Source organism: Rousettus aegyptiacus, unplaced genomic scaffold (assembly GCF_014176215.1).
Source record: "Rousettus aegyptiacus isolate mRouAeg1 unplaced genomic scaffold, mRouAeg1.p scaffold_m13_p_6, whole genome shotgun sequence".
NCBI lineage: Eukaryota > Metazoa > Chordata > Mammalia > Chiroptera > Pteropodidae > Rousettus > Rousettus aegyptiacus.
Window position 1 is genome coordinate 113,754,730 of NW_023416309.1, and position 12,835 is coordinate 113,767,564.

At 64.3% G+C, this 12,835-nt stretch overlaps 1 protein-coding gene across 5 annotated transcripts in view; it reads right to left on the bottom strand.

Annotated features, from left to right (window-relative positions):
• Window positions 1-12,835, bottom strand: part of TBC1D16 (TBC1 domain family member 16) — a 63,320-nt gene that overhangs the window by 41,507 nt on the left and 8,978 nt on the right. For all 5 annotated transcript variants that reach the window (XM_016143279.2, XM_036222652.1, XM_036222653.1 and 2 more), the window contains exons 2-3: window positions 7,509-7,757; window positions 5,878-6,430 (exon numbers count right to left, since the gene is read on the bottom strand). In XM_016143279.2, the coding sequence (XP_015998765.2) occupies window positions 5,878-6,430; window positions 7,509-7,707 (752 nt within the window). In that variant the 5' untranslated portion in view covers window positions 7,708-7,757. The remainder of the gene's footprint in view (window positions 1-5,877; window positions 6,431-7,508; window positions 7,758-12,835) is intronic.

The following is a 12,835-nucleotide window of genomic DNA, read 5'->3' on the forward strand; positions in this document are numbered from 1 at the left end:
AGTCCCACAGCTGCGGGTTTCAGATCTTCTCCCGTTTCGGGGAGAGTTTCTCTTCCTTTCCCAGCCCCGCTGCCCACATGCGGGTGGTCAGAAAAGGAACAGCAAGGCTGTTCACGAAAGCTGCTGGAAGCCACCGAGAATCTGGCCCAATCGCATGGCCGCCGCCCCTGCAGGCTGCGGCTGACCCCGCAGACATCTCCCGGGTCCCTCATGGCAGCTCCCCGGCGATGACGCCCTCGGATGCCCGGACCTGGCCCGTGGAGCTGGGATTCTCCCCAGGACGCCTCGTGGCTGTCCCCATGCGGGGAGGAGAGAGAGAAGGCCGTTTCACCAGGGAGGATGACGAAGTATTAATAATTCAGCCTGTACGGCTGATAGCCTGGTGTCATGGAGCCTTTTCCTCTACAGGCAAAAAGCACTTAAGATGCCATTTATATCAGCCTCGCGCGCCCCGCGGCTGGGGCGCCGGGAGCCGGGCGGGGCCCCAGGGCAGCAAGTGTCCCTCGGCCTGTGGCCGCACAGCCGCCCGGCCCTCCCGCCGCCTCCCGCGAAGCCGGCTACCCGGGCGGGGGAGGGGCGCCTGTCCCCTGTTCTCCTCTTTTGGGGAGGTCGGCCGCACCCACCATTCTCGCCATCCCCCCCATCCCCGCCATCCCCGCCGGGTGCTCCAGCCGGGCCTGCGCCTTCACGGTCCACAAGGAAGCCCCGCCCACACGCCGCTATTAACATTCAAATTCATTGAAGATGAGTAAAACGAAAAATTCCTGCTGTTCAGTGGCGACAGGCACATTTCCGGGGCTCGACGGCCACGTGTGTCTAGGCTGCCGCAGCGGACGGGACCCACCGCCGCGGAATTCTGGCCGGGCCTGTCCCAGGAGGACTGGGGAGTGTCGCGAGCCAGCAACACGCCGGGCGGCGTGTTCTAAACGCGACTGAGTGAGACGCACAGGGAGCCGCAGGAGCCTGCGGAGGGAAACTTGGGCACCAGGGGGGTCACGGGGAGCCCCCTGCACGCTGCCTGGGGCCTGGGCAGGAGAGGGGAGAGCGTTCCAGCCTGGGGAACGGTGTGCCCAGGAGCGGAGCGCGAGGGAAGCCGGGGGAGGCGGGTGGGCGTCTGGGCCGGACCCCGGGGCAGGCGGGCCGTGTGTCGCTGTGGCCAGACCTGGCCCTCCTGGCCCCATCTCTGGTCTGGCTGGACCACCACATCGGTGAGGCCGGCTGCCTCGCCTACTCAGGAACGCCACGTGGAAGCCTTCGCAGGGGACGGCTGCCGGTGCGCCAAAAATGACCAGAGGGTCCCACGAAAGTGAGAGCGTGGAGCTCGCACGTGGAGGGGAGGGCACCAGCGAGGAGGAGGAGGAGGAGGAGGAGGAGGAGGAGGAGGAGGAGGAGGAGCTCCCGGCTGAGGGTGGCAGGTCGCTAGCAGCAGATGCTGTGGAAGGCCCCACATAGCCCCAGGGGGCTTTTTCATTAAGAGCATGCACGTGTCAGGGGAGGGGGCGTCAGGGGAGGGTTGGGGCCTGCCCTCTGCTCCCCTGGGGGATTAACTGGCTATCTATTTTAAAAACTCGTTTTCGTCATCAGCTTAATACGATCACAGTATAGCATTTTTGAAAATCGAAAAAAAAAAATTAGTCATAATCACAATGTCCAAACAAACTGGTACATCGTCCCCTCAACCCAAGCTGCCCAGTGCTGCCTCCATTTGTATTAAACGGTATTGTGTAAAATTAAACATTCGGTGTCTCCGTCTCAGGAGCCGCATCTCAAGTGCTCCCGAGCCCCACGCAGCCAGTGGCACTGGGCCGGAAGGCATGCCGGGGACACCTCCTGGGCAGCCCCGGCCTGAGCGCCTGGTTCACACGTCAGGCCCTCGCGTGGTTTAATCGACGTGCGCATAATTGGCGCCCGGCTCTGCGTCCGCCACGCCGGGAACACCCACGTAGCTGCCCCGTTGTGATGAGCACCGCACACTCTCCCACACGCAGCCCCGAGGCTCTGAACCTTTGGGGGGTGGGCGCAGACCCCTTGGGAAGCCGGATGGCGCCCCCCTCCTCAGAACGATGCACACCCATGAGCACACGTGCAAAAAGCGGCACGAGACTTCGGGGGGCTCGGGGGCCCCGGCCACAACCTCGACCTTGCAGACAAAACATAACCGATTAATCGCTCCCGGGATTGGACCTTTAGGATTTTTCCTCTTTTTCTTCCACTATAAAACACACCGTGATGAACATCTTCATGCAGACGTGTTTGATTTCTGTCGCTGAGGCCATTTCCTGGGACGCGTTCCGGAAGGGACACTTTGATTTTGGGGGCAGGAGCTGCGTGTTGGTTCTTCGTAATGTCATGGGCACTTCCCACGGGCGGGCGGGGCCGGCCGACAGGCCGCTCGGCGGTGCGCGCAGGGCGGGAGCCTATCACGGTCGCTCTCGCCCACCTGGCCCTTGACACTGGACCAGGTGCCTTTCAGGACAGAAGCGAGTGGCCACTGCTCTGCCTAGTTCATGCTGACCTTCGCCCCAGTCCGAAGCCTTGATCCCCGACCACAGAAGGTGGGAAACCGGGAGCCAGAGCTCGCCCTGCTCGGAGAACTCAGACCTCAGCGGGGAGAGGGTCAGCGCCCCCCGGGCCTCGAACGCTCGTTTGTTTAAGGATTTCTGGCCATCGTTGTGCCGGGGCTGGGGAGGTTATGGCCTCACCACCGAGGGACCAGGCCCTGCCCAGTTAGGCTCACAGGTGGCACACGAACGGCTCTGGCACTTTTAACCACTCTCCCGTTCTGCGAACTACCTGCCACATAACAAAATAGTTTGGGGTCTCTCGGAATGGGGGGGCAGCTGTTTCTCCTCCCCCATCCCCAGCCACACGCTCAGCCTTCATGTGTAGTTCTTTGGTTCTGCCACCAGAGGGAACCCGTGAGCCAACCTGCCTTGTCCCCTCCGGGGGACCCAATTCCCAGTTAAACGGGAGCCTTTGCTCCAGCAGCCCCTGAGGGCACATGCACGTCCCCCAAGCGCAGCCCCCCGAGGGGTGTCCCGTCCAGCCGGATCCTGTGCTCCGGGACTCCAGCCCAGACCCCTCTCTGCCGGAGGAGCGAGGACCATTCCTCTCTCCCACTGGTCTCCTCACGGCAGGGGCCGTCCACCCCATGCACACTGGGAACCCCTGGGGGGCTCAAACATTGCCCGCGGCCTGGCCCCACCTGCGGCAGTCCCGGAGGCACTGGCCCGGGTGTGGCCTGGGCATCAGGACTTTTCAGATCAACCCTGGGCATTCTCAAGACCGCGGGGAAGCCTGCTCCGCTGCTGCCCAGAGCCATCCACGCAGTCTGGGGGGCCCGGTCCCACGCCCGGCGGGCGCTGTGTGGGTGGGAGGGAGCAGAGGGCTTCCAGCTTTGCTTCCAGGGTCCCCAAGGTAGTGGGGGACCCCACTCAGCAAGGAACCCCACACTCAGCAAGAGGGAGAGAGGGAATGGGGCCAGTGCCCAAACCTGGCTCAGGCAGAGTCGCCCTCTAAAAAACGCCAGTTCTAGGCCCCACGCCCGCCCCTTTCGGAATCCAAATCTGAGCTTCCTTGGCGCCCCCAGCAGCCTGCCATGAACAGCGGGGTGGGGCTCCGGTGCCACACACTGCCCAGAGGAGCAGCCACACGGGGTGCTGGGGCCTGTGGCCAAGGCCGGACCACCCGGGAATTGTAGCTCTGAGTGGACGGATGACCCCGAAACTAGACCGGGGGGCAGGGACGCGGAAGCCACAGGCACAGGTCCCAAAGCTTGGGCACAGGGAGGCCTCGCTCACACGGGGCCGCCAAGGCCCGCGCCTGACAGACGCCGCCCAGCGCTGGCCCAGGAGTCCACACGTGCGTCGGAGGGCAGCTCTGCGGGGCAGCAGTGGGACAATCGCCTGGAAGACCAGCCAGCCGCAGAAAGGCGGGAAGTCCCGACACACGCGAGGTGACGTGGATGGACCTCGAGGACATTATCCCGAGTGAAAGAAGCCAGACACAAAAGGCCACACACGCACGGTCCCAGTTATCATGGAATGTCTAGAACAGGCAAATCCATAGACAGAAAGCAGACCGGTGGTGGTCAGGGGCTGGGGGGGGGCGGGGTGAGGAGTGACCAGCAATGCGGGGGATGGGGGGGCTGGAGGAGGGGGTCGGAGCTTCCCTCTTGGGTGATGATTAAGTTACAGAACTAGATAGGGGTGCTGGCTGCATAATACTGGGAATGCACTGACTGCCATGGAATTGAATGATTCAAAATGGTTATGTCAGCAAATTTGTCATGTGTGTCTTACCTCAGTTTTAAAAAAAACAAAACAATTTCCCTACTCTGCTCCTCTGCTCCCGAGCCCACACATGTGCCGAGGGACCCCGCACGCTCCAGGTTGGTCGGAGACCCAGCTCGGCTCATGTGCCGGCTGGCGGCCTCTGTCTGAGGGGATCAGAACCTCTAGGAAAGGCCTCGGCCCCGGTACCTCTGTCCTGTGCCTTGTGGGGTGCTGAGCAGCACCCCTGGCCTCTACCTGCCAGTACCACTAGATGCCAGTACCACTCCAGTTGGGCATGTGGACTGCATGAACTGGGGGTTCTCACAGGCAGCTGGGGTGCAGAACCACCAAGGAAGACAGGAAGGAGGGGCTGGCAGCAAATTTTCAAGGTGACCTCATGAAACGAGCATTACCATCCCCCATCTTACAAATGAAGAAACAGGCTCCAAGAAGGTGGGGGTTGGGGGCCCAGGTCAACCAGGCCCCCCAGCCCCGAATCCCAGCTCCTTAAGCGGTCAGACCACTGATCGGAGCAGCGCAGGCCGGGCCCTGACTCTGGCTCTGCCACTAAGAGAGCAGCCTGGGGCTGGAGGCCGGGCCTGTCACCTCTCCCAGGCAGAGTAAAGACAGGGCTGGGACACCTGTCCCTCTGCCTGGCCCCTGGGCACCCTAGACACCCACAGGCATCGCTGCACTGGCCATGTGGCACCACCAGGGGGCGCTCTAAGCCATGCCCGCAGGACCTGGGGGTGGGGGTGCTGGGGTGTATGTGTGTGGGGGGGTTGGAGCAGAGTTCATTCCCAGCCTGGCTCGCTGGTGGGAAACCCCACGAGCTCAGGAACCCCATCCGGCACCTGAGGTCCTGGCTCAGTGCTGGCTGCTCCTCTGTGTGTGAACTCCAGGACTCGAAACCAAGGTTATCCGCCCGCCTTGGGCCTGAACACGCCTCGTCTCGCGGAGGGGACGTAGCAGGAAGAATCGTCTCAAATTCCTTCCATCTGAGGTTGGCAAAGCGCTCCGCACACCTGTGCCCTGCTCCTCTGCTCCCGAGCCCACACGGGTGCCGAGGGACCCCGCAGGCTCCAGGTCGGGCGGAGACCCAGCTCGGCTCGTGTGCCGGCTGGTGGCCTCTGGCAAGTCCCTGAACCCCTGTGAGCCTGGCTCTCCCCCTCTACACACCGGAGCGATAGCAGAACGCCCTCGCGGGGCCCCGGGCGCTTGTGACCATAAAAGTCAGTGACCATGGCACCCGCCTGGCACCCACAAAGCACTCGAACGCCCTGAACGCCGCTCAGGCCGGGCTGGCTGACGAACCTCGGTGCTCACTGCCACCGCCACCTCCACCGTCACCGCGGTCCGCCCAGACGCCCGACGAGAGCGAAGACCTCGGCCAGAGCACAGGGAGGGCCGCGGGAGCCTGCGGCCCCGGCCCATGGCCGCTCTGGGCCGGCGGGAGCCCGCCGTTCGCGAGCCCTGTGTCCGACCTCCTCCCTGGGGCCCGCGTGCTGGCTGTGACGACCGCCCGCCACCAGGCCCGCAGCAGGGACCGGGCCCGCAGCAGAACGCCCTTGCGTGCCCGGGCGGACGGGGATCCGAGACTCACCCGCTCTCGCTCTCCAGGAACTCGGAGCTGCCCTCAGCCAGCGCGGCGCTGACGGGCGACAGGCAGAAGGGGGAGGAGAAGGCGTCGGAGTCGGAGTCGAAGGAGCTGTCGCCGCTCACACCCTCGGCAGACAGCGCCAGGGAGCCCTCCTCCTCGCCCGCCTCGGGCCGCGGCTCCCGCGCGTCCTCGGCCGCGTCCTGCGCGCCGACCGCGGACGCGCTGCTTCCGGAGTCGCTGCGGGCCGGCTGCGCGTGGGGGGCCGGGAGGGGGCCGCCGGTCCCCAGGCCCCCCGCCGGCTTCTCCCCGTCCTCGCGCGAAGGGCTGACGTGCACCGCGTCCCGGAGGCTCTGGGCCACCGCCAGGATGTCCTCGTCCCTGGGGATCAGGGCGGGCCGGCCCCGCGGGCGGGGGGCCTTGCGCACTGGGGAGCTCTCCGGCGTGATGTAGCGCAGGGCCTCCTCGTCTTGCCTCTGGATCCGAGAGTTGGGGACCCACGCGAGGATGAGGGTGGCCCCCAGCAGCTCATCCTTCTCCATGTACAAGCACAGGTAGCCTGTGGGCAGGGGGCAGCGGTCAGGGGTGCAAGGCAGGGCCGTGGTCTGGTTTCTCGTAGTGGCTGCACGTGACCTGTGGGCTCCACACGCCGGTCAGGCGAAGGCGCCTGGACTGGGTGGGGCGTGGGGAGGGACACTTGCCAGCACAGGGGCCCTGCAGACCCAGGCGCCCCGGGCACCAGCGGAGGGCGGGCTGCGTGTTTCCGAGCACGGGGAGCCCCACCCGTCCACCCAGGCGCTGGGCTCAGCACCAGCGGGAGGAACACAGGCCGCGGGCTTCACTCTGCCTCACCCGAGGGCCACGTTCACGGTGAGCGGCCGCCATCCGGCCTTTCCCGGTCGGCTGCTGCCCTCGACACCTTTTCTTTCATGCGGCTTGTTGGAAGATGGGGTCATTTTGCGATGTCACCCACCGGATTGCTGACAAGGACAGAGGCCCGTCTCTCCAAGGCGGGGGAATGGGTGGGCTCTCTGGGCCCCTGAACACTCATTTTGGGGGGACGGTGGCATTTCTTACTGCAGCACCTGTCATTTCGGGGTGTCCTGATTCTGGGCCTGTCACGCTGGGTCCCCAGGCCACCTGGTCTCTGTTCCAAAAAGCCCCTCGAGCAGGAGCTGGGGCCCCCACATCCCTCGGGGCTCCGGCCCCAGCCAGAATCTCCTGAGCTCGGCTTCGTGTCCAGAACAGGGGGACGCCAGGGCCCGCCAGCCAGCTGTGCGTAAGAGTGACAGTTGGCGATGCCAAGGATTTCCACACTCTCGGTCACGCGGCTTTGGGATGAGGAAGAGATGCCTCTGTCCCCGCCACCTCCCGCCACAGCAGGGCCGCACCGCAGAGGTCTCCACGGGTCACCCTGGTCCTTCCGTTTCGCACCCAGAACAGGCGACGCCTCAGACCCGGGCCTAGAACCTCCCCCCACCAAACCCCAGGGCCACAGAGTTGGCCTCTTGGTCAGGCGTCCACAGGGTCAAGGCGAGGTCAAGTGGGGGAGTGAGGGAGGAGCCTTCTGAAGCTGGAGCTCGGCACCGGCACCCGGCGAGCTCACCTCAGGCCCGGGACCCCGGCCCCCCACTCACCTGGGTGGTGCTGCCCCGGCCCCTGCAGCCCCTCGGGAGGGTGCACGCAGACATTGTTCTTGGAGTAGACGATCTCCCCGTCCAGGACGGAGGGGGGCCCGCCTCCGCCGCCCGGGCTGAGGGTCAGGAGGTCTGAGGCTTTGGAGGAGGCCCGGCGGAGCAGGCGGCCCAGAGACATCGCGGGGGGGGGTGTTCCCATCCTCTGAGCTTTGAGCTTCTGCCCAGGCCGGGGGGCTCGTCCACACCTGCCTGGGGAGGGAGCGAGAGAGGGTGCATGGGGCCAAGGGCGTGCACTTGGCCGTGCGTCCTGCCTCACACCCGTCAGCTCGCGGCGGATGCTGGTCACCTGCCGACGGGTCCTGCCAGCACAAGGCCGCACAGCGGGCAGGCTGGGTTCTCAGCCGAGGCGCGAGGCACTGTGGGCATTTGGGGCCCGTTCGCTCTTCCCGGAGGGGCCGTCCTGGGCATTCGAGGGTGTTAACCAGCATCCACCCACGAGCTGCCGCTAGCATTCTCCACCCTACAGTGGGGCAACCGAAGATGTCTCCAGACACAGCGAGTGTCCCCTGAGGGCAAAACTGCACCCACGGAGTACCACCGCGTCTGCAGGAGCCCCGCCCCCATCGCGACTCGCAGACTTTCTCTTTGCCGTTTTCACCCCAAATCTCCTTTCTTCCTGAACTTCCTGCCCCTCCGTGCTTCCAGGGTCTCCTTCCTGCTTCCCATCCCCCACCCTGCCCATCCTGTGTCCTCGTCATTCCAACGTGCGGCCTGACGTCCCAGTACACCATGGCGCCGGCTCGGCTGGGAGGGGGTGTCCTGAGTTCACACACGACTCTAGAGAGACAGAAGGTACAGAACCCAGAGTATATACAGAGCTCCTCCAGGCTCACCCCAGGCAGGCGTGGCGTCCCCACGGGGCCGACGGGCGTCACAGGGGAGGAAACCGGAAGGTGGGCACACACGACGAGGCGGCCGGATTCCAACGGGAAGCCAGCAGCCGGGGCTGGCGAGAAGCCACCGCGACTCGAGCGGCACACGAAGCGGCCGAAGGCATGAGCCGCAGGGACGTGGGCCAGCGAGGCGTCCCCTCAGCGCAGCGCGTGAGCACGGCCAGCGGACGGGGCCGAGGGGCGGCAGCACCCACGGCGCGGCCTGTGCAAACCAAGGGGTCTGCAGAGTCGCTGTTTCCCGCCAGAGGGCGGGTGCCCAGGCCTCGGAGCCCAGGGCAGAGCACGGGCCGGCCTCGCGGGGCGGGGGCTGGGCCGGGGACACCGCCGGTGGCCTTCGACTCAAGCTCTTTGAAAGAAAAAAGGGTTCGGAGCCGGTATGAGAAAATCACTGGCTGGGAACGGATGAGCCCAGCGCGGGCCGCCCAGACGACGGAGCCGAGTCAGCCTTAAAGATGGGGGACTCCGACGCCTGCTTCGCGCTCTAACCCGGGGGACAGCGCGCTGAGAGGAACGAGCCAGGCCCGGAGGACAAATACCGCGATTCCACTCACGCGAGGCACCCGGAGCGGCCAGGCCCACAGACGGGGGTGGCGCCGGGGCTGGGGAGGGGGCGGGGAGGAGAGGCATGCGGCCGGAGTGCCCAACGGGGACCGGGCGTCCGGCTGGGACCACGACGCTCCGGCAAGGCCGGCCCTGACGGCCACACGACACTGCGACCCCGACGGCCACACGACACCGTGACCCCGACGGCCGCACGACACCGCGACCCCGACGGCCGCACGACACCGCGACCCCGACGGCCACACGACACCGTGACCGTGCCTGACGTCGCAGAGCTGCACCCTGAAACGGGACCGAAGTGGCAAGTCTCGCGTCACGATCAGAAGTAAACCGAAAGCGTCGTCACTTGGCAGAGGGTCTCAGGAGCAGTGTATTGTTCTCGGAACTTCCTGCATTTCGCGCACATCTCCCAAAATCCGGAACCGATTTCGGTGCTCCCTCCATCGAGCTCTTTCTGTCTCCAGTGCTTGGGCGGGCTCTTGGGGCCACGGAGTTGGGGGGGGTTCCAGCTGGCTTGGGGCACGCGGACGGGCGCACCGGCCCTGGCGGGGGAGGGGCGGTGGCTGTGCTGTTCCTCGCCACCCTGGGACCAGATGGCTCAACGCTGGATTCTCAGCCCTTCCCGGCTCTGCGGTGTCCCTCCCGAGCCCCCAGCTCTGTCCTCCGGTCTCCCTTGGCTCCGTTGGCATTTTCCAGTCGCCCCCATGGCCACTAAGTCACCTAAACACAGCGTTCTGGCAGGTCCCAGCGTCTTCACCCAGAAGGATCCATCGCTCCCCCCCATCACCGGGTTTCCCACCCTCGGCCTCACCCTGGAGATCTCCAGTCCTGGGGGGCCGGAGCCCAGGTCCTGTCCCCGCCAGCCCTCCGCCACAGACGTCCCTGCATTCCCAGCCACGTCCAGGGCCCCGGGTCCATCTGGCTGAGCTGAACCCGCCCCTCCTCGGGCTCCCCCTTCCCAAAGCTTCCAGTGGGGGCCGTGGGACGGAGCGGGCCCCTCGGCCAGGGGTCGCGGGCTGGCCTGTGGCGAGCCAGACGGGGAGCGGGCGGGTGCGTGTGCACCTCCAGGCCTCGTTACAGACTCCGCGCCTGAACGTCATGCAATTTTCACGTGTCACAAAAATGTCTCCTTTCGATTCTTTCTAACCGTTTAAAAACCAAACGTCCTTAGCTCACATACGATCAGGAGGAAGCCTCGTTTGGTCCCTGGGCTGCCAGCGGCGAACCCCCAGCCTGCCCGCCGTCGGGACACCCGGGGCGGGGCTCTCCTCGCTGCCCACGTCACCTCCAGGCCGCGCTCCCCCGGGAGCCCTACTGGGAACTCCAGGTCAAGGGGCGCCTTTCCCGCATCCGTTTTTTTTTTTTTTTTATTTTTTATTAAAGCGTAGTTGGCATACGAGAGTATATTAGTTTCAGGCATGCGACGCAGCGATTAACACCTGCATAGCCTGCGGCGGGATCGCCACGCCGAGCCGGCAACTACCTGTCCCCGCGCCAGGTTATCACCGTGCTGCCGACCAGAGCTCCGACTGTCTGCCCGCTTCGAGCCACGTGACGCTCAAGTTACGAAACTTTTGAAAATTCCCACATGAACTACGTGCCGTCTTTCCAATTCATCATCTCGCGGAGGCTGTGTCTTTTCTGGCGATGACTCCCTGGCCCAGAATATTTTTAAAGTTCCGGAATTCCTCACGAAGGACGGGCCGGTTAGCGCCGCGCAGCGACCCGCGCCCCCTTCGCCCAGATCGGCGCCGCCCGGACGCCGCGTGGCGCCACGCAGGACGCTCCACGCGCCCTAGCCGCACGTCTACGAAGCGAGAAGACGCGGGGGCGGGGGGGGGGGGTGCACTGCATTTTCACTTGACCCATCGTCCCCCCGAGGGTGCCGTTTCGCTGAAGACCTCTTGGTGAGCTTTCTCACGCTCTCTAAGTCGCCGAGCGCGGTGTGTAGTTTGCACTTGGGCACACCTAGGTGCAGAGCAGCCGCGCACAGGTGCTCGGCGGCCTCCTGTGGCCTGTGACCTTGGGGTGGGGGTGGGGCGAGGCCCTGGCTGGTGGCGGGGGCCCCACCCCCTTTGGGATCTCAGACGGGGTGACTCAGTTCATCCACCACGACTGCCCGCCAGCCCGGGCCGCAGACAGCTCTCGGCTGGTTCCCCGGACCAAAGCGGCTGTAAGTGACAGCGGTCTGTCACACTGAGCATCATTGAAAGAACGCGCCAGAAGGTTTGAGGGGAACTCTCGCGTACCCGTGCCCGCAGGCCGGGGCTTTCCCACACAGCGTCAGCCGGAACCTCGCCGCGGTTCAGCGCACCCGAAATCACTCCGAGAGCCCGGAGCCCGCAACGGGAGACCTTCGTCCCCTGGGCAGAGTTCCGGGCCCTGCCTGGCCCGGCCCCCTGGAACCTGGGGCAGTCCCGCCCCGATGGCTCCGGGAGGCGGAGCCTCGGGGAGGTCAGGGGCCGCCGTTACACCAGAGCCGCGAATGTGCACTCTCGCATCGCTCACGTGTATTTGCGTGTTCATTTGGGAACCCGTTTCCTCCACATTAAACCTGGTTCCCAACCTCAGGTCTCTATCCTACTGGAAGCAGAGACTTTCTGATCTATTTTTTTTTTTTTGGCTTTTTAAAAAAAAATTATGAAACATGCCCAGAAATATTAAAAAGACCACGTCTCTGAAAACACACAATCCAAAAACGCTTGTGTATTTTCCATCTTCTGCGCTTTTCTTAGAAAACGAACAATGAGAAACACCACTCACTGGATTACATCGTATCTGTTTCCGGTCACCCTATATTTCCCACGTGTCACGGAGTGAAGTATTCCACACACCCACCCCCCCACCTCCCCCCCGCAAATTCACATGTGCAGGTTCTGACCCCCTGGACCTCAGAATGTGACCTTACTTGGAGACACGTCTTTACAGAGGTCGTCAGAGGTCATCGAGTCAGAGTTAGGTCACGAGGGTGGGCCCTCGCCCGGTCGGGCCTGTGTCCTTCTCAAAGAGGAAATCTGGGGACGGACACCTATCTATGAGGACGCGAAGGGGGCCATCGGCCAGCCGAGGAGAGGGGCCTGGAACAGAGCCTCCGCCACGGCCGCGGAGGGCGCCGACCGCAGGACGTGTGGCCGGAACTCCGAGGCAGGCTCCGCGGTCTGAGCGGCCCGGTCCGCAGTGCTCTCTGCGGCGGCGCCAGGAAACCAGCACACCCCGTTCTCAACAAGCCGAGAAACCCCAAACGTCAGCCTTCCCCGCTCGTGGCCGTCTGTGCGCATCACGTGGAGGAACCGTTCTTCAACCAGCGCCCGATGTCTGGTTCCCCTCGAGTGGCTCCTGGAATAATAAACTCTGAATCTGTATCCACAGCCCGCTGTCTGCATGCTTACGCTTGCCCGAGGATAATCGCTGGGCTCCTCGGCTACTTTCCTGGGAGGGTGAACTGGACCCCCTGACACGCAGCACCCAGTGGACTTCCAAAGGTACCAGCACCATTGGTGGGCGCATCGTTGCCAATGTGGTCATGGGAACGTGGTCTTCGGATGGCCCGTTCGCTGGCAGAGGCCGTCCTGCGTTTATTAGGCACGCGGGCGCATCTTGCGAGTGGTCTGATCGTGGGCGTCGCCGAGTTGTCTACTGGGGTATCGGCGTCCTTATCGATATGTAAGAACTCTTTACATAGCAAAGATCTTAATTCTTTGCTATCGTGCTGTATGTGTTTTTCTTAATCCGTCGTTTGCCTTTTCGTTGTATTATCTATTTGAAACGCGGAAGTCTTCAGCTTCTATGCAAACCGGTGGCAACTTTCGCCTA